Raw genomic sequence first — 19713 nt, forward strand, 5'->3', positions numbered from 1 at the left:
TACCAGTGTAAAATATTTACAACTTCACTTACATGGTACAAGTAAAGAAGCTGACGTGGTCCCAGTGTCAAAACAATCCCCTACAACATCGCAGCAAGGCGGGAGACACTAGATGGAGTGCTTGAAAGGCCAGCTTTTGTTTTATATTGGTCTGTCAGCTGGACCAGAGCTGGAGCCATTCATGCTTGTTGGCCCCGAGTGAAAGAAGAAAGAGAAGATAAAGAGGAGAGACCCCCCCCCACACACACTTTTCCTCTAACACTCTTTTTTTTATTTGTTCTGTCATGTCTCTCTCTTTTTCTTCCACGTCCCCCTCTTTCTGTCTTGTTTGACCCACATAGCTAGTTTGCACAGCAGTCTGACTGCGGCCCTGTTTGTCTCTTACCTCCTCGTGTTAAAGCCTTTGGCACTTTGTCTCAGCGCTGGATTAATGCTGAACTGGACAAGGCACTACCCCTCCCTCAGCAACACACACAAACACACCCCCGTCTCTCTTGAGTAGCTCCACACACTCATCTCTTGTTCTGTCCCCCCGTGTTTCTTTTTCTTCTCCCTTCTGGCGAATCTTTTCACTGAGGTGGGGAGAAAAGGGAGAGAGGGAGAGAGTGAAAGAGTGCGATCAGACACTCCAAGCTCTGCATGCTCAGACAGGCAGGCCAATATTCCCCCAGCAGATTCCTGACATGCCATAGTAACCTGCTGGATCCTCTTTCAAACCGTCAGACCCCTTATAAGCACTGACTTTTACATGCGTGTGTAACAGTTGGTTTGTTTCACTTTGCAGCTTTTGGTTAGTTTGTGAGCATGTGTCTGTGTGTGTGTGTATCGTTGTAACGGGAATGCAGCTGTTGTCAGGAGATTGTTTCTCCATGACACAAACACACATGTGTCTCCTAGATTTGTGGCTTCATTATTGTCCTCAGTGCGTGGGGTCACCAGCAGTGTTTGACTCGCACATGACATGCTTGTGTTTGCAGCTATGTGTCGAAGGTGAGCCATTCATAATCAGGGAGTGTACAGTCAGTCTGGTGGTGGGTTCTTGGGCATGTCAACATCCCACAAAAGACAAGAATAGAAGCCCGTTGGGGCTCTATTTTAGATCTCACTGTATTATAATTATAGGCCATGTGGTTCTGACACACGGCAAGAGCTCTGGGCAGCACAGGCCTGGCTTGGACTGACACTGTGTCCTGGTGTCTCGTTTTCAATGATCTGTCCTGAGTCTTTGAATCATAACATCATGTCTTTGTTTTTTTCCTAATAATTAAACTTTTGCTTCCATCTCTCTCCACCCCTGTCATTCCTCGATGCAGCAAGGTAGAGGATGTCCGCAGATGCTTTTGGAGCTGGGGGCAGCGATGCCCAGCAAACCCTGCAGTCCTTCTGGCCTCGTGTCATGGAGGAGATCAGGAACCTGACTGTGGTACGTTGTCCACTGAAACAGACACACACACATACGAGCTAACTTAATACCAAGATTCAGTGGTTTTACATGGGTTCAAACATGCACACACTTTCTTGTGCTTTATTGTGTATCTCTGACTGACCACCCATCCATTATTTCTAGAAGGATTTCCGTGTGCAGGAGCTGCCTCTTGCCCGAATCAAGAAAATCATGAAGCTGGATGAGGATGTCAAGGTAAGAGGACAGCCTAAATAACTGAACATTTGACAATTGTGAATTGTTGGTAGTTTCTTGGATCATGATGTTTCCATGTCACGATTAAACTTGGTAAAGCCTTTCATTCATATTTAGCATAGTGGTCATTTTAAATAACAGAGGTAGAATTAAGGAAAAAATTTTATTCATAGCTTGAACCAGATTTTGAGCTGCGACCACAGAGTCTTTTTTTACACAGAGACTGAGCTCTAGGGACGCTATGAAGTATCTTTGCATCGCCTTTGTATTTTATACAGTACCAAACAACGGCAGCATCATGCTGCTCCAGCGTGTGATCTTAGACAGCATGCCGGCATCTAAGAAGCAAAAGAAATGTGACGTTTAACACAACAGCATCAACCTCTGTTGTGACACATAAATTGTGGTGTCAGCACTTTCTAAACAAAAACAATGGCATTAACATGGCAATAACAATCATTTACTGTCTCATATATATATGGTGGTTGATCTCATCCTCTTCTCAGAGGGTAAGCTCGGACCTCATTGTTTTCCCAATTTGTGAACATTTTTGGCCGCTGTCCCTCTTCTTTGAGAGAGCTGCCAACTGCTGCTAGCTGCTTTTTAAATCTCCTGCAGTGGGTCGCACACACAACACGTGGTCAAAACGTCCCTCCTGTCCCACCCATGATTCCCTCCTGCCTGTGGTCCCTTTTACATAGACTTTGATTTGACGCTGTTACTTTTACCTGTTATTGTTTGTGAGGCTGTGTGAATGCATTAATGTTCGGATGCATGCACATACATGACAGCAGCTACTGCAAATTCAGGCTTGGTAAAATACATTTCCGATTTAACTTCCAATTTGGATAAAAGTTTGATTAATTTAATACCTCAAAGCCTGACCAATATTTTTTCTCTAATTTTGTGTCTATCAAGTTGTTGGTCTGTGTCCTCTTGTGCTCAGACCACTCAGTGCCTCGGAGTAGCCTGTTGGACTTATTTTATAATGGAAAAATATTATAAGCTCTTCTGCATGCAGCAGTATTTGTTGGTAAGAAGTCCATTATTTATATCAAATAGGTTTGCATCAAAACATATTAGCAGCGTGCATACAGCATCATTAAGTGGAATTACAAAACTGATTGTGTGGCAAGTAGCTGTTAATGCCACTTTGTGAAGCTTTTTGTAGATGCTCTCAGTCTTTTACTGTGGCTCCACATTGCAGAGATTTTAGCCGCTAGTTGGCTTTTGAAAACACATTGCTACAACACAACTTGTTTCCAAGATGAGCCACAAGTTGTGGTCTTAAATTCAGTTTTATGAATATGAGGCCTTAAAAGTAATTAAATGGTACGATCTTAAAATCGATTTTTATAGCTCATTTCCCCACACATTTTTTTTGTATTTTTGTAATTGTATTTATCTCGCTTTTAATTTATTTTTGTTGAATGAGGCAAGCTTTTGTGACTTAAAGTTCACATATCTGATGTTACAAATTGTTAAACCTACTACTAAACCTAATACTGTCTTTTTACTTTATATTTGCACTAACTGTTTAAATGTAGATTGCCTAACTCACTCTGATACCCATATTTCCATATAAAATGTACTTCTGCATGGGACTACATATATAATACAAACCTTTATTCTCACCTGCAAAGTCTAAATAAGAAATATCAAAAATCAGTTTTAAATTTGACTAAAAATCATCTTGAAAGGGTCTTAAAAAGCATTCAATTTAATTTTGGATACCTGTTTATACCCTGGGTTTATCTTAAACAGCCAATGGGAGAAAAAAAGTAAAATTGGTCTGAATTTTATTGGTCACATCATAACTGATAGCAATCACTTAAAAATACACCTTGACACCAGTACCAGACTCTCAGATTGGCTAAGGATACTGTAGTTTTAGGGGCATGTGTAGGCAGGATTAATTCATAGGAACCTACTGATCTCCTAACATTTGTCATTTGCACTATTTTACCCCCATTACACCAGGTTATCAGGTTCATCGTTCTCTAAAGAGAAAGCCTTGGTGCGCGTGTGTGTGCGCGTGCGCGCGTGTGTGTGTGTGTGTGTGTGTGTGTGTGTGTGTGTGTGTGTGTGTGTGTGTGTGTGTGTGTGCGTGTGTGTGTGTCTAGGCTTGAATGTGTCGTGTCAAGAGCACTATCCAGTTAGTTAAGCTGTAGCTTAAAGTGGTAAAGAGATCAGGATCACTAACATATCTGAAGACAGGACCTTTCTGTCAGTCCTGACACAGCAGTTTTCACTGCATGTGTACATGTGAGTGGTATTGTGTTATTAGTATTGTCCACCTTGTATAGTTGTGCTTCACATTCATGTCCACATACTACTTAACCAATTACCGTGTGGCTTGGTCTGACAGTTCAGAGCCACTCAGTTTGAAGAAGTGGAGTGTGAGGCGAAGCAATTTACCACTAGAGGCCTGCAGAGCAGAGATTTTACAACTGAAGAGTTGTTGTCAGGGACAAACAAAGGTTTGAAGGTAACTCACAGCTGGGATGAAAAGAATAGAAATGTTCAAGTGTTTTGGTGAATAATGATGACATTCTCCTGCTGAACAATATAGTTCTGTTTGAGCAGTATTTTGAGCTGACACATTTGAATATGAATTTATTATTATGGGTGCATTTGTTTCTGATTTTGTAACACATATGAATGTGATCCAGCCATATGTTACTTAATGATCCATGTCATAGTTAATGTGTGATTGATGTTAATAAAGTCTTGTTGGTGCATTTAAGCAGGAGTAACTCCCATCTTCTCTGTGCAGATGATCAGTGCAGAGGCTCCGGTCCTGTTTGCCAAGGCAGCTCAGATCTTCATCACAGAGCTCACCCTCAGAGCGTGGATCCACACTGAGGACAACAAAAGACGCACGCTACAGGTCAGACATGCTCACAGAGACCTGTGAACTCTGCTCTTGTCAGCCTTTCCCTTACATCCTCCTCGTACGTTTTACCATGATCATTTTTTGACCACTTTCTTCCTGTCTTCTTAAACCCAGGCCAAACTTGCTACATTGAATTTCTGTGGCGTGCACGCATGCAGTGTTGGCTCAAAAGTGTTGTGTCAAAAGTCAAAATCTATGAGCCACTGAGTAGATTGTTTTTTTTTTTGTCTGGTGAGTGACACAAATCTAGCAGTCATTTGCATATTTTACCAGCATTTGGCTGATGCTAATTTCCGACCCTTAACACTACTTACGTGGGCAGCGTGGCTGCTCTAACCTGTTAACACAGGTGCCAAAAAAAAAAAAGTTCCACGATGCACGTGTGCTGCTTACGTAGGCATTGTGGCCTGGGAGTTTCCCTCTTTCCACCCTATTTGTTGAATTGTCACATCTATCTATTATAATAAATACGTTACCTCTTTCTTCCATCTGCATATTTCTACCACCGTTTTCTCTGCGACTCCCTCCCAAACCCCTGCATCATTGGGGTGTCTTTTTGGTTTGTTGCTTTCTATTCACTCTTGTCTGAGCGCCTGTGTACGTAAACAAGCAGAGGCCCCATACCAGCATCCCCTTGAGTACTATCCCTCCATTGACTTTGAAAGCAAAGCCAGGCGGGTGTAGATGACCCACTTTTCCCTCTGGTGCCATTTTGCCTGCTCTGCTGTCCCAAAGTTGAATAAGATGGACTCTGGAATGATGTGAGGGGGGGGGAAAGGGAAGCAGAGAACATTAGAGCGCTGATGGGAACTGTTGGGGAAAATCAGACAAGAGTCTCACCTGGATGTCAAGAGGGGAAAACTGTGGAGCAGAACATGAAAGCCCTTAAGTCCACTTTATCCATTCACATACCTTTGAGAGATTAGCAGCCCATGGTTATGTGTGTGTATGCCAACGCAGGTAGAAAAAGAGGCTGGAAATAAGGGCAGTGTAATCGCTCTCATCGTAGCTAGTCTTGGAAGAGTCTTATATTGAAGACCTACTTTGGAAGTGAGTTCACTTTGCTGTTGTCTTGGCTTATCTTTGTCTCTGAGTCCTTTTTTTAGCATGAAACTCTCAGGTGTTAGAAGTCGCTGCTTGCTTTAAATAGAAACCTCATTTACTGTACAGGTTTACATGTTAATTACATTTTACACCACAGATGACGCATTTAATTCATGGTAAACCTCATGAATGTGCGATTTTTGTGTGCCTAAGTGAGAAAAAACAGCACCCTCTGTTTCCACATGTTCACACATACACACACGCAAAGTCCTATTGTGAAGAAGGCACGCCAATTGAGGTCACCATAGCAACGCTCATCAATAGAACAAGTGTAGATGTGACCTGGTGTTACCAGATATTAATCAAGCTACTATAAATAGCCTCTAGTGCAGGGAGGGCCACAATGGGGGGTCCTGACAGCCAATATCCTGTGGAAAATTCCACAGAGACAGCGCACTGTTGTGGATATAGGAAGGCCTATAGCAGCAGAGGCTGTGCTCATGACGACAGCATGGCGTCAATCCTGTTCGCTTCCACCCATCACACATACCCATTTTTTATGATTATGATGCTAGGGTGATTGTTTTTTATTTATCATTTGCCTAAGTGGCTGTTGTTGAACCTAAATGCAATGTGTTGCAGCTAATGATGATTTTAATCATTGTTTAGACATTCAGAGCATTAACATAGCAGCAAATAAGTATTTGCTATGTCACGATATATTGGAGTTATGGTATCCTAAGAAGATAATGAAGTCCCGCTACCTATGCGTGTGTTATAGTATGAGTTTCTCTGTTCCTGTTTGTAGTATACGCTCTGGCCATGCATGCGTATGTGTGCATGTGAATCCTGTGTATACCCCACTGGCTAGCTGTTTGCCACTGCTCAGCACTGCGCTCATACAGCTAATACTGGGACAGTGATGTCACAGAAGTGAAAATCCACCCTCTGGTTCCCCCTCAGTTTACATACTTAGCTCTTTCAGCAGTGTTGTCATCGTTAGCACTGTTTGTGCTGTTAGCACTGTTAGCTGCTAGCCATTGGCTCAACCACCTTCATGTTGAGAACTGTGTGCAGACAACCTCTGAATTTTAGATGCATTACGAATATTGTATAAAGCTCCTTTAATTTGGCAAAAACGAGCTATATCCACTGTTTTGTTTATATAAAATAATGAAAATTGCAAAAATGCCACCCATAGGTTTTTCCCCATCCTGAAGATGACACATTGCAGTTGAGTTCAATTTATCAAGATTTTCTATTTAGCATCATAGAAGACTAAGAAACCTAACAAATCCTCACACAACACAAGCTAGAACAAGCAAATGTTGGACTTTTTTGGGTCTCAAATAATTAATCCATTATCAAAATAGTTAGGAGTCAGTTAGGGAAGGGTCCTGCAGTGGACGCACTGTACCTCATTGCCCTCTCACTCCTTACAATCCTCCTCTTCCTCATGATCCTCCCCCAATAATGGTGTAACACAACGTCGTGTCTCACCACATGTCTCTTCTTTCCCTTCTCTGTCTCTCTCTATTGTTAACCATAAGCTTTCTGGCCGTGCAGTGCATGGATGTATTATAAGAACACTGCTGCTGTCGTCTGCTAATGTCAGCTGAGATGCTAATGGAGGCAAAGTTTTTATTTTATGATGGCGAAGAGCTGCCCCACTCTTCCTTACTCTTCCTCTTTACTGTCTCACCCTAACATTCTTGCCCATACCCTAACCCTAACCAATCCCACTCGTCCTGGCTGTACAACAAGAAACGTAGGCAACAAATGCTAGCCAATCACAGGGAGGGCAGGGCAGGTTATATTGTTAGCGATCTTTTGCTGAGATGCGAGCAGAGATAATTTGGGGAGGGCTGTGACGGGGAGTGTACTCAGATGTGGTGGGGCTGCCACCAGATATACTTGGTCGATTCAACTCAAAGCTTATCCTCTGTTTCTTTGAGCTAAGTATCAAAGCTAATGCCTGTTACAGCTCTACGGGGATCTTAATTTCAGTTCCACAGTAGCCTCTTGTGTGGCTATTTTGGGAGAGCTGACCCTCAGCCCTGAGGCATGTTTATATATAGGCTGCTGCATATATTGAATTAGCATAATTAGAGTCTGACCTCATCCCTTGACCCTACGTGTCTGTTATATTTACAGAGGAATGACATCGCCATGGCAATAACAAAGTTTGACCAGTTTGACTTCCTGATTGACATTGTGCCCCGGGACGACCTGAAGCCACCTAAACGACAGGTATGAAATCACACGCTATACTGTGACAAGCAAACAGAAGATGTCTCCAGTGGCATTAAGAGATTTTTTTTAAAATAATTTGCTTACACATCAAAGTTTAAATGGGAAAGGACATTTTTTTTTTTATTTTATTTTTTTATTATTTATCTCAGGTGCTTTTCCATTGTTGGCAATCTGAAGGTGCTGTAAACATCCTTGACTGGAAGCTGGGGTTTGGACAGTGAGGGCTTTCAGTCGGATGTTTGCAGCATCTTATTGCCTCTAACAACCAACAGTAATCCCAGCAATGTCACTAGTTTGTTCCATTAGTCACAGAAAAGAAGAACTTAATCAAGCATTCAAATATGTCCTCTACCAGCGACCAATAAGGATAAAATCAAGTGCCTTCTCTTACAGAAAACAGCTTATTGCTTTGAAGTTTTGTTCAAGCAAGAGATTGATATACTGGATACAAATGTAGGATACCAGATGGAGAAGTGAGATATTTAAATTTGGTGTCAAGTAGACTGTCTCCAGGCATGTAAACATCCTACACTCTCAGCTGTGTTGTCATGGAGCTGGGAGAAGGGTGTTTACGCTTCTGGTGATGGAGAAACCTCATCAAGATGAAGCCCTGCTCATTAGTCAGTTATGAAGCAGAATGACACAGGTCAGTGTTTACTGATAATTTAATTTGTGATAATTGTCAGACCTGAGTTCAAGCTCCCGTTCCAGCAAGTGTCTAACCTGCTGATCTGCTCTAAAAAAACTGAATGCCAACAAACTCTGACGCTGCATTTTGAAGCAGAGAGAGTGTTAACATACATAAATAAAAAACTGACAAATTATTAGTCTTAGTATACCACATTCAGTGGTGGGTAGAGTACTGAAAATCTATACTCAAGTAAAAGTACCAGGGTTCCCACAGTAATGGAAAACCTGGAAAAGTCATGGAACTAGTAAAACGTTTATAGAAAAATCATAGAAATGTGTTGTGTGCAACAAATTTAAGGCATTTTCTATTTAAATTTCTCTATCTTTATTGAAAAAATAAAAGTTTTTTTTTTAAGTTTTTTTTTTAAGGAAACAGATTTGGGATGCGCAATTTCTTTTAAAAATTCTGGCTTTTTTTCTTTTCTTCTTTTTTTTTTTTAAACATTTTTGGTGACTTTTCTTTCCTTAAAATTTTTGTAGAATTTCTTTTACTTTTTTAATTGGGATTTTTTTTCTCTTTATTTTCCAAAGGCATGTTTTCTTTCAAAAATGGCAAAATTACACCATTTATTGCAGCCAAAAACTAATATATATATATATATATATTGTGGATATAATTGGATTTTAGTGTTTCTGACCTTCAACACATTATTTGGGATGCAGATCCCAATGCAGAAATTATTTTTAATAGACTTTGAATCTTATATATTTGAAAAAATGCTGGTCAAGTGGGGCAAGAAAAGTCATGGGAAATTTTTGAATTTTGTCCATGACAATGTGTGGGACCCTAAAGTACAATTACTCCCATAAAATATGACAGAAGTAAAAGGGAAAATTACTATTTGAGGAACCTGCTCATGTAAAAGTACCTGGACAATAATTTACTCGCCTCATTACTCAGTTACTCCATGTAATATTTTTTTAAGGTGTGCAGGCCAGTACAAAATGAATAAGCATATTTTTTTGATAAAATTTTATTTAGGTAGGGCAGGTAGGCTAATCAAACAAAGGAATATTACACAAAAGAGAGTGTGGCCCAGTGCCAAAGATAATTATAGCAGTGCTGATATTAAGTACATTTTAACAACCTGGAGTATGGTATTGCTTTTATACAGCAGTTTTATAAGTGTCATTTATCAAGGGGTTGCAGCAGTGTAGCCAGAAACCAAATATAGTGATATGAAAAAAGAGGGTTATTGTAACATGTACATTATATTCTATCTATGATTTAAAAAAAAAAAAAAGGTGCAACCAGATGGTCAGTTTCACCTGCTTCGACTGCCTCTTACACATACTTCCATTAGTTTCAAGTCGCAATTCTAAACAGCATTTGTTCAACCAAAAAAATAACTTCTGGTTTCTTTTCTTTGAGGGTCATTTTAACTGATAAAAATAATAAAAACTGTGTGATACCATATACCTTTATACTGTAAAACTGCAATATTTCTGAGTAGTTGATCATTTCATGAAAATCATCATGCCGTTGCAACCCTAGTTGACAGTAATAAGCAACAACAGTTTAGGATTTATTTGTTTATTTAATGATTTGGCTCTGTCCGTGCAAATAGTTTGGCCTGGAACAGAACTGTCACCAAACAACACACATTCAGCTTTCCTGCAAAAAAGGTTGCTACTTAGTGAAGATTTGCGTATTGTAGCGGGCCACCCTCTTTGTATCATGTACATTTATCTGTGTTTACATTTATTACGCAACCAGTGAAATTCGAGTCCGATGATAGTCACTTTGGTGGCATGTGTGGAATCCAGTGAGTTAACAGACATTGGCTAATATCATATTCACACTGGTGAATTTGGAGCGCTGTTGAAATATAGAGTCATTTGTTTATTCAGAGCACCACACTCCTGGAGCGGAGGAGTGACAAACACAGTTAATGTGCTTAACTTAACTGTTCGTAAATGCAGTGAGAAATAGAATGTACTTTGTAATTTTTTTCAAACAACAGCGCTTTCATTTTTGTGTAGGTCATCAGTATGGATTAAAGAGTGATTTATCACCAATTGTAATGCAGGTTTGAATGGCAGATGTGGTGAAGTAAAGAAAATAAAGCTGGTTCAAAAATATATCTGAATAAAGAGCAGAAGTGTAGTTTATAAAAAGCAACATGTAAAGTATTTGTTCCTTTAAAAAATATGACTTTTAAAGCTCATGTGCATTAATTGAAACATGTTATTACCCACCCCTGCCTTTACTTCAGTAGAGTCACAAATGATTTTTGTGTATATTGTACTGGCTGATGCCTGCAGGCCTGCAGTCTATGGTATTGACCAGTATGGTGCTTGCAATGGATCTTATGTCCAGATTACATTACTCTTCCCCAGCCACATCCCATCAGTTATTTATCAGACTTGGCCTCCTCTACCGTTACACCTGCAAAAATAATTCATGGAGATGTAATGGACTGATAGGCCCTCTTCCATGTGTGTATTTGTGTGTGCGTCATCTGCAGGAGGAGATGCGTCAGTCAGTCGCTCCAGCAGAGCCGGTGCAGTACTACTTCACTTTGGCGCAGCAACCTGGAGCTGTACAGGTGCAGGGCGCGCAACAGGGCCAGCAGCCCGGTGCACAAACAGCCACGACCATCCAGCCTGGACAGATCATCATCGCTCAGTCACAGCAAGGACAGGTATTACCAACAGCTTCTTTGACATGACAGAGTTTGCCACAAAGGACACACACCAACATTTACAGAAGCAACAACTAAATAAAACCACAGCTGGATATGAGAAGTTTTGGCAATAATAAGGATGATATGGAGAAGCACAGCAACTACGGCTGAGAGTCTAACTGCACAGAAGCACAAATTACCAGTTAATGAAGCCTGCACTGGATTTCTAGAAAAGGACAATGTGTTTGAGTGCATGTGAGCATGTGTGACACCTGGAGGATTACCACTCACAAGTAGTTTAAGTATCCCATTATAAACTCCACCCCATCCTGGGAAAAAAGGCTTGTTACGCAGCTCATCACACCTGGCTTTACTGATGTTAGTCTTAGTTCACATTCAGCAGCAGACTGCCCTCCAAACAGCAGGAATAACTGAACCCCAGAACACACCCAGGTCACATAACTACACACACATGCGCACACTCCCTCTGAATCCCTGCAGAGGAAACATTTGATGTGAACAGAATATTCCCTTCTCTGTTATTTACGTATATTATTTCAAATGGAAATGAAATGTTTGCAAAAGAAATTAGACAAAAACTGAACTTCTGAAATCGTAACTGACTTTGTGTTTTCAGTCCCTGTCTAGTTTTGCAACATCATAGCTTCCAAAACAGGGCTCAACACTAACTTCTGAAATTGGTAGCCTCAGCTTTTGGTTTCCCAAACTAAAAACTATAGTTGCCATTTTTAGTTGGTTTTTGAGCGATTAAGATATCATGGACACGAGTCAGTTCACAATTCAAAATGTGACATAAAACCATATTTAAAAACTTTATTACAGTACCTGAACTAAAATCTTTGTCAGCTGCATCAATTTGCAGTCAGTTTGTTTGACTACGGAGTGAAAAGTTAGATTTACCCATCAGCATCACAAACAACTTAATTTGCTTCCCTGCTGTCTCTAGAACAGATGCCTGTGTGCATGTGAGTAATGCACCAATGCACAGATGCCTGTGTGTATACAAGTATACGCACCAGTGCTCTAGCAGTATTGTCGGGTTCCAGTTCTAACTTTGACAGCAATAATGTAGATATCTCTAATTCAACAAATATTGAAAATGTAATAATTTTGGGGTGCAGATTTTGCTGTTTGCTGTCCCTGGTCATATTAAAAAGTGCCAATTTCTCAAAATGGTTGCTAGTAGCAACCTGGTGACTGTTACTGTCGAGCTCTGCTTGTGTGCGAATCATGCTTTCTGAAACCATATAGTTAGCAGTGCATGTTTTTCCTTATCAGTGAAGCACACAGCAAGAAAGTAAAAAATAACTTAAAGGTCCCATATTACACTCAGTTTCAGATTCATGCTTTTATTTTGGGTTTTATGTTCAAAGACCACTTTGTTTTTCTTTTTTTCTGTTTTAGCACCTGTCTCTTTTTGCCCCCTCTTAAAAAAAGCCCCAATCTACTCTGATTAGACAGAGTTTACGGGTCTCCACATCTGCACTTTTGGCGGCTCTGCATTGTCATTGCAGTCAGGGAATAACTGTAACCGTAACTTTATCTAGTAAAGCTGTGACATCATCACAACTTCACAGAGGTCCTATCAGCTTGGCTTAAGGCACAGTTTCTGAATACAGACTGAGTGCATTTCTCTGTGAATTCAGCATTTTCAAACTATTACAGCATTTATATAGCACCTGCTTCCTGATTAAAAAGACATGGAAATCTGACATTTTACAATATGAGACCTTTAGTCACTTAAAGAACCATTATCAAAGGCTCATTGAACACTCATTGTTTTATGTCTCATCTTCACTGTTTTAGTTACAGAGATATGAGCTGAAAGAAACAAACATACACTCAGTCTCTCTTACAGGCAGACACACGTACATCATTTTGGGAAGAACATGACATGCACACACCATGCCCACTTTGGGATACCCTTTAAATCATCTGTCTCTTTAATTATCTAATTCTTGCTACCTTTGCTGCTGAGTGCTCTCTCTCTCCCTCGGGCTCGGCCTCTGCATGTCATGCAGCCATGCTGTTGGGCTGCTGTTGTGCTTCATGCTGCTTCAGCAGACTGCCTTTAGCTGAGCTGTCATACTCATTTAGACCTGGCCTGATTCACTAGCACTGCTACTGCTGCAGTCCCCGCTGAGTGTAGGGAGGTCACAGTTTTTGACACTTACCTTATGTAGAATCCATTGTGGGCTATTTACCACGTAGCACTTTAAAAGGTGAGCGTTCAGGAAATAGGTGAAAGCTTTAAATCTGCCCCCCCAAAAAAGTATTTGCTTTGTTAAAGTGATTTTGAGATCAAATACAAACTTTGAAATCTTTGAAGCTTTATCTCAATCTTTTTTATCTCATCTCTGTCAATAGGTGGACCCTAATAATCAGAATCAAAATGCCTGATGTAACCACCTCAGTCAGAAGAGACTGGCCCAATCTGAAAGAATTTTCAATCAGTTTGAGAGGGATGGTGTCAACCATTGATAAATCATTCAGAAGGAAAATATTAGCGCTTAATAACAATGTTAACCAGGAATCTGATTGTTTCTCTCGGGTTGGCATAAAAATATATCTGTTCTGTTCTTGTTTGCCTCACCTGGGAATAACATTAGGTGTCAAAAGGTGTGCGTGTGCTGCACAGTACATGCTGCAGCAGCTGCCTCTACAGGCCTCCCTCTGCTGATTTTGACAGGGAATTGTTGACAAATTCATTCAACATTTTCAGAGTTCTGTTAATGCTACTTTCTTAAATGAGTACAGTTGTCTATTGCTGCTAGTTAGTGGTAGCCTGCATATGAGACATTTTGGTAACGTCGGTAAAATGTTAAGTTTCGCAATAGTCTGCATTTTAAGTATGAAAGGAACATCTGTAATTTGTAGCTACAGAAAATAACCAGAACAAGGCGATCACCTTGTTTTCCTCTATACTTCATGTGTTGGAAAAATTGAATTTTCTCATTAAAAATGAAAAAAAAAAACCAAACAAAAAACGTATGTATGACGGAACCACTTTGCGTAAGTCAAAAAAGTTATATTGTGATTAAGTGCTTTGGGGCATGTAAACACATCTTATTAGATATTTAGTGTGAAAAGTTCACAATAGGAATTAATCAGAATGATTTTATAAATCAGATTGAGGAAATATTGCCCATGTAACTGCAGCTACTGCAGTCTGCTTTTCAGTTTTTTTTGCATTTAATGCAAAGGGTATCTGTTTTGTTATCTCCCAGTTCAATCCCACCTTTCCCTCTTGATGGTATTTAAGTTACATCCTAAATGTTTCCGGTGTGAAACAGAGCCGATTAGTTTGCCACTACCTATCAGACACATGTCATGTTTGGTACAGAAGAGTTGGTCTTTAAGTGTGACTTAAGTGTTAAAGCATGTAGTAGGGAAAGAGGGCAAACAACTTGTTGACTAGCTGTCACTGTTGTACTAATTCTGACATGTTTTTCTTAGGTCGCCGAATCTCTCATAAGAGCTTAGTAAGCTGCATGTAAATGTCAGTATTGCACATGCACTTTCAAAACCTGTCCAAACTCCACCATGATTTTTTGTTTTTATCTGTTTCTGACATTTCACCGCAGCTTCCTTGTCATTCATGAACATGTCATTCAATGTCATTTGCTGCTTTTATGTCTGCTGCTCTAACATTTAGGCTTTTTATGCACACACTCCACACACGCTTACATTCACATGTTAAGTTGTTGCAATCGCTGCTTTCTCACTGTGTCTTTCTCTCATTTTCTCATTCTGTTCTGTCGGGCCATCAGATGCTGCAAGGTGCCACCATGCAGCAGTTACAGCAAGTGCAGGTGCAGTCACAGGGCACACCTATCACGGTAAACACACATGCACATGTGCAGTAATATGTTCAACAACTATACACTCTCACAGAGGCCACTACTTGTTGCCGCAACCCTGTAGGTGACCGCTGCCTACAAGCTCTGTCCTGCTCAGGTGGCTGAGGCCCGTAGGGGTGACCGCAGCATGAGATCAGGTGGCCTCTCCCAGATAGTATGACAGGGGACAAAGAGAGGTCTCGAAAGCTGCGTTTTCACATCATGTCCTCACATGTTTTGTGCCTGCCTGATGATCTTTAACAGACTTAAGAAATTTAAGAACACATAAGCCTCATGGTACTGGTTAAAGTGTTATTTCTGGGAAGTTAGTGATGTCCTGGTTCTTTGTTTGTGTCAATCATAAACTGCATGCCTGCACCAGTTGTACTTCAACAACTAATGTGTTACTTCTGTCTGTCTCTCTTCTTTTCTCTCCATTAGAGTGCACCTGTAGCAATGCAGGTGAGTGAGGGCCAACAGGTACAGATTGTCCAAGCTGCCCAGGGCCAAGCTCAGACAGCTCAAGCCCAAGGCCAAACCATGCAGGTCATGCAGCAGATCATCACCAACACAGGAGAGATCCAACAAATTCCGGTGAGAAATAACTTTAAACCCGAGAGGAGAAGCAATGGGAGTCAGGGAGGGATCAGTGATGGAGCAAAGAAGCTCAAACTGTGGATGAAGTGGTTAAAGCAGTGGCTGACATGTTTGACATTATAGTCCTGCACAAACATGTTGTTGTATCAATTATCCATTCTTCACTGTTTGAGGGGAATCATCAAACTTGAGTTTTACAAAGTTAACGAATCACCAGAGGAAAGCGAATGATTCTCGTTGCTGTTGTCCAGAGCAGGAAAATGGCTGTGACCTCTGTGTTTGAATGACCTTTTGCTCAAAACCAAACTTTGTCTCCCCCCTGTGTTGGCCGAGTGTAGGTGCAACTAAACACAGGACAGCTACAATACATCCGTCTAGCTCAGCCTGTGTCTGGAGCACAAGTGGTCCAAGGACAGATTCAGACTCTCGCCAACACCCAGCAGGTAATCACATAAGCAACAAAACATGGCATTCATAAAGCAAATTATCTGATACCCAAATGTTTACATTCTTTAATGTGTTTTGTTTTCAGATCACACAGGCAGAGGTACAACAAGGACAGCAGCAGTTCAACCAGTTTACTGATGGACAGGTAAATATGCAACGACTATATCGATTGTGTCAAAGCTGTAACAATGACAGAGACATTTTTGGTAACATTTTTATTAGGACAGTCCATCTACAGATAGATATAATGAACATATAGGTTGAGTAAAGAGTTGAACTTGAACTAAACTATTGTGAGAATATGTTTGTCATGGTATATTTTCATATATGCTCTATAGATATTTTGGTAAACATCTACAGAATAAGCGGAACAGCTGGATTGTTAAAAGTCAATTAACAAGCTGCTGAAATGTGACAAATACTCTATAAACTATCTGCAGTCTGACTATATCCAAATTAAGTATTACCACATTTTCATTTGAATATTACATTTTGTATCCTTTATTTTGAGTTACAGTCCTTAATTCTGGCTTGCTAAAACTGAGTGTGCACATAGCCAGATATGAATATAATATTGGCACATCATTGTTACTGGCAGATATCAGATTTAAAATAATATATCAACCTCATCGAAATGACCATATCGCTGATGCAACTGGACAATAAGATACTGCTTTAATTATGTGACTTTGGTTAGTCGAAATAGTCCAAATTTGCCCGGGTTGTGGCTGTTGTCAGGATGCTCACAGGGAGAGGTTCCAAACCTGTTAAAGTAGGATGAATATTACAGTTTTGTTGAAAATTTTACACACAACCAACTATGGTATGTTTTACATGTATCCAAAGTGGATCTTGTATGTTATGTCTGCATCTTCCTGTTTGTTATTACAGTATGAGCATATATAAAATTATGTTCATCCCACTGCAGGAGAGACTTGATGTTTACTTTAATTGGGAGGAAAAATGTGCATATATCATTATCAGCATAAATAATCGGCCAAAATAAGATGGAAAATAATACCATTTTGGATTATTTGCAAAAAAAATCAATATAGTGCATCGTCCCCAACTTTTATTGATTTTTCTCAACAACAAAAAAAGCATATTTAACTTATATATCAGCACAGATACCTATACAAAGTGAAGGAATCAACAATAAAAAGTTTAAATAAATTAATATAAAATTAAAAGAGAACAGAAAAGCAGTTAATAAAAAGCACAGAGGGATTATGTGTAGTTTAGCTCATAAGTGTCTAGAGGATAAACAAAAAAAAGTATAGCTCAAGCCATCTATCCAATAGAGTAACAAATTAAGGAAACATGGACCGCTCATGTTGCTTCTGGAGTATCTCTCAAGATTCTGAGGTAGATGTTTTACAAAGAGTGTCCATTATGACCTTCCACAATTGTTGTTCCTCATTATAACGTTCAGAAACATGCAGCTCGCTCTCCTCTCCATGAATGTTTAGAGCCACAGTTCCTCTTTCAGCTGATCTGCATCCTTCCAATCTGCTGCTGTCAGTCTTTTCTGCCATGCATCAGGATGTTAAAATGTGTTGTGTTTCGAATAGTTTCCGTCAACAGTGTCAGTATTGTGCATCCTTAAATTTCCCCTCAAATTAACCATAGAAAAAATATTTAGATTAAAAATGTTTTTTTCAGAACTGTATCAAGCCAAGAGAAGAGTAGCAATTAATGAGTTACTGGAAAAAAACACAGAATTTCACAAATCAGAAGTAGAAAGAAATGTGGTGATACATTATGGACACAATTTTTGATACAGGCAGATAAAACATTTGTCTTAAAAACACCTTGTAACAACCCTATACAACACCATGTAATTTGATGTCATCCCAGTAAAGTCCAACTCTGCACAGCTCTTCAGCTTCTCTTGTCTCTCTCCGTATTTTACAGCAGTTGTATCAGATCCAGCAGGTGACAATGCCAGCAGGACAGGAGCTGACCCAACCGATGTTCATTCAGTCCACCAACCAGACAGCCGACGCACAGGTCACGCAGGTCAGCACCGAATGAGCCAACCAGGAACCGCTTTCTCTACACACAGCACGCACACCAGCCCATGTGATGCTGGCAGATGCCACCGACTTCAACACAGGACGCTTGATAAACCTGAGCCTAAGCACTGCTCATGTAGACGGGGGACCTGAAAACTTGTAACACTTATTTGAATGACTCTCAAAATTTCCTGTTAAGTTTCATCCATGCTTAGACACTTCTGACTTTTTCTACTTCTGTCACCCACATCTGTAGAGAAAATACAAATCCACTGCCACAGACCAACTCTATTTATCATCTCATGTCTGAACTTGGAATTTTTTTTTTCAAACGTATTCGGAGATGAATTGGGAAAGTCTCTGTCTACATGACCTGCTCCTGGCATAACTGTGGCTGAAGGAAGCCATGGGATTCTTCAACTCCTGCTTTCCTTTTGGAAAAAACCATACTCTTGTTATTGTTTTCTATGTAGTTAAATGGATAAAATGAAGCCATATACCTCAGAAATCACTTTTTACAGCAAGTCAATCTAAGAGATCTCAAGAAGAGGTTTTAAAGTTCAATGATAAATTCATGTAGTTTCTCTTTTGTGTTGTTTTCCACATTGACGATGAAGCATGACTTTATGTTTTAAGGGCTTCACTTAACGTCTGTATAGGTTAACTGTGTATGTGAGGGTGTGTGTGTTTGTATTTCAGGCACACACACTACTGTCATCTTTATTCTTCCTTCCATTCACTCTTTCTTCACCTCTGTCTTTAAAGCGGGGAATCTTTTCTCTTCCTTTATGCAGTTTCGCACAACCCTCTCTGGTGTTTTTGGAGTCTTGTTCCCTAGTTTAAGTCTCACGTACACACACACACGACTCCGTCTGGAGCAAAAACAAACACCCTTTTTATAGAACTCCCTTTTTTCTGAATACAAGTGTTTTTCTTTTGGTTTTGAGATGTTTTGCCTCTTATCTTCCCCATCATTTTTTGTACAGTAATGATTATTATCAATGTTCTTATTATTGTTTTGCATGTAGTTCAAACTGCCAGCATGACATGCAATAGATAGGTACAATTTTATTTTTGACGTTCTTTTTTGTAAACAAACTTTGTTTGTGGAAAAAAATTAAAAACATTACTTGTCTAAAACTCATGTTTTTATGGTATTTTTCTGGGTTTATGTCAATACTAACCTTAATTTTTGTTGTTTTATTTTAGGTGAATTAAGGTCCTTACTAATGTGTGGACTGTAGACAGGGAGACAAGAGAGAAATGCAACAGCGATAAGACATGAACCAACCCAGTCAGCATCCGACTGTATTTCCAGGTAGACACATCCCACCACCAGAGCCCAAAGTACCTTTGTTGCTTCCATAGTAACTTTTATCTAATGGGTATAATGTCACAGCAGTGTCACAAGAGCAGAGGTGAAATATAACTAAGTTTATTTTTTTATTTTTTTATTTACCAAACTACTGTACTGAAGTACAAATGTAAGATTCTTTTACTTTACCTAAATATTTTTAATCACATGCCACTTTCTACTTCTACTTCGCTACACTTCAGAGGGAGTCTTTTTTTTACTCCACTACAGTTTTTTGTTAACTTTAGTTACTACTTAGTTTACAAATTAAGATTTTTACACAATATATAT

At 39.8% G+C, this 19713-nt stretch overlaps 1 protein-coding gene across 4 annotated transcripts in view; it reads left to right on the top strand.

The window, feature by feature from the left end:
• The window catches only part of nfyc (nuclear transcription factor Y, gamma), a 30481-nt gene extending 11334 nt beyond the window's left edge, over positions 1-19147 (top strand). The window contains exons 2-11 of one of the 4 annotated variants that reach the window (XM_042506145.1): positions 1314-1423; positions 1568-1639; positions 4416-4529; positions 7734-7829; positions 10991-11167; positions 14941-15009; positions 15451-15603; positions 15945-16049; positions 16139-16198; positions 17968-19147. In XM_042506145.1, coding sequence (XP_042362079.1) covers positions 1325-1423; positions 1568-1639; positions 4416-4529; positions 7734-7829; positions 10991-11167; positions 14941-15009; positions 15451-15603; positions 15945-16049; positions 16139-16198; positions 17968-18087 — 1065 coding nt within the window. In that variant the 5' untranslated portion in view covers positions 1314-1324 and the 3' untranslated portion in view covers positions 18088-19147. The remainder of the gene's footprint in view (positions 1-1313; positions 1424-1567; positions 1640-4415; positions 4530-7733; positions 7830-10990; positions 11168-14940; positions 15010-15450; positions 15604-15944; positions 16050-16138; positions 16199-17967) is intronic. The other 3 variants (XM_042506146.1, XM_042506147.1, XM_042506148.1) reach the window with 3 other exon arrangements.
• Positions 19148-19713: the final 566 nt, after the last annotated feature.

The sequence above is a fragment of the Plectropomus leopardus genome, chromosome 18, assembly GCF_008729295.1.
Source record: "Plectropomus leopardus isolate mb chromosome 18, YSFRI_Pleo_2.0, whole genome shotgun sequence".
NCBI classification, from domain to species: Eukaryota; Metazoa; Chordata; class Actinopteri; order Perciformes; family Serranidae; genus Plectropomus; species Plectropomus leopardus.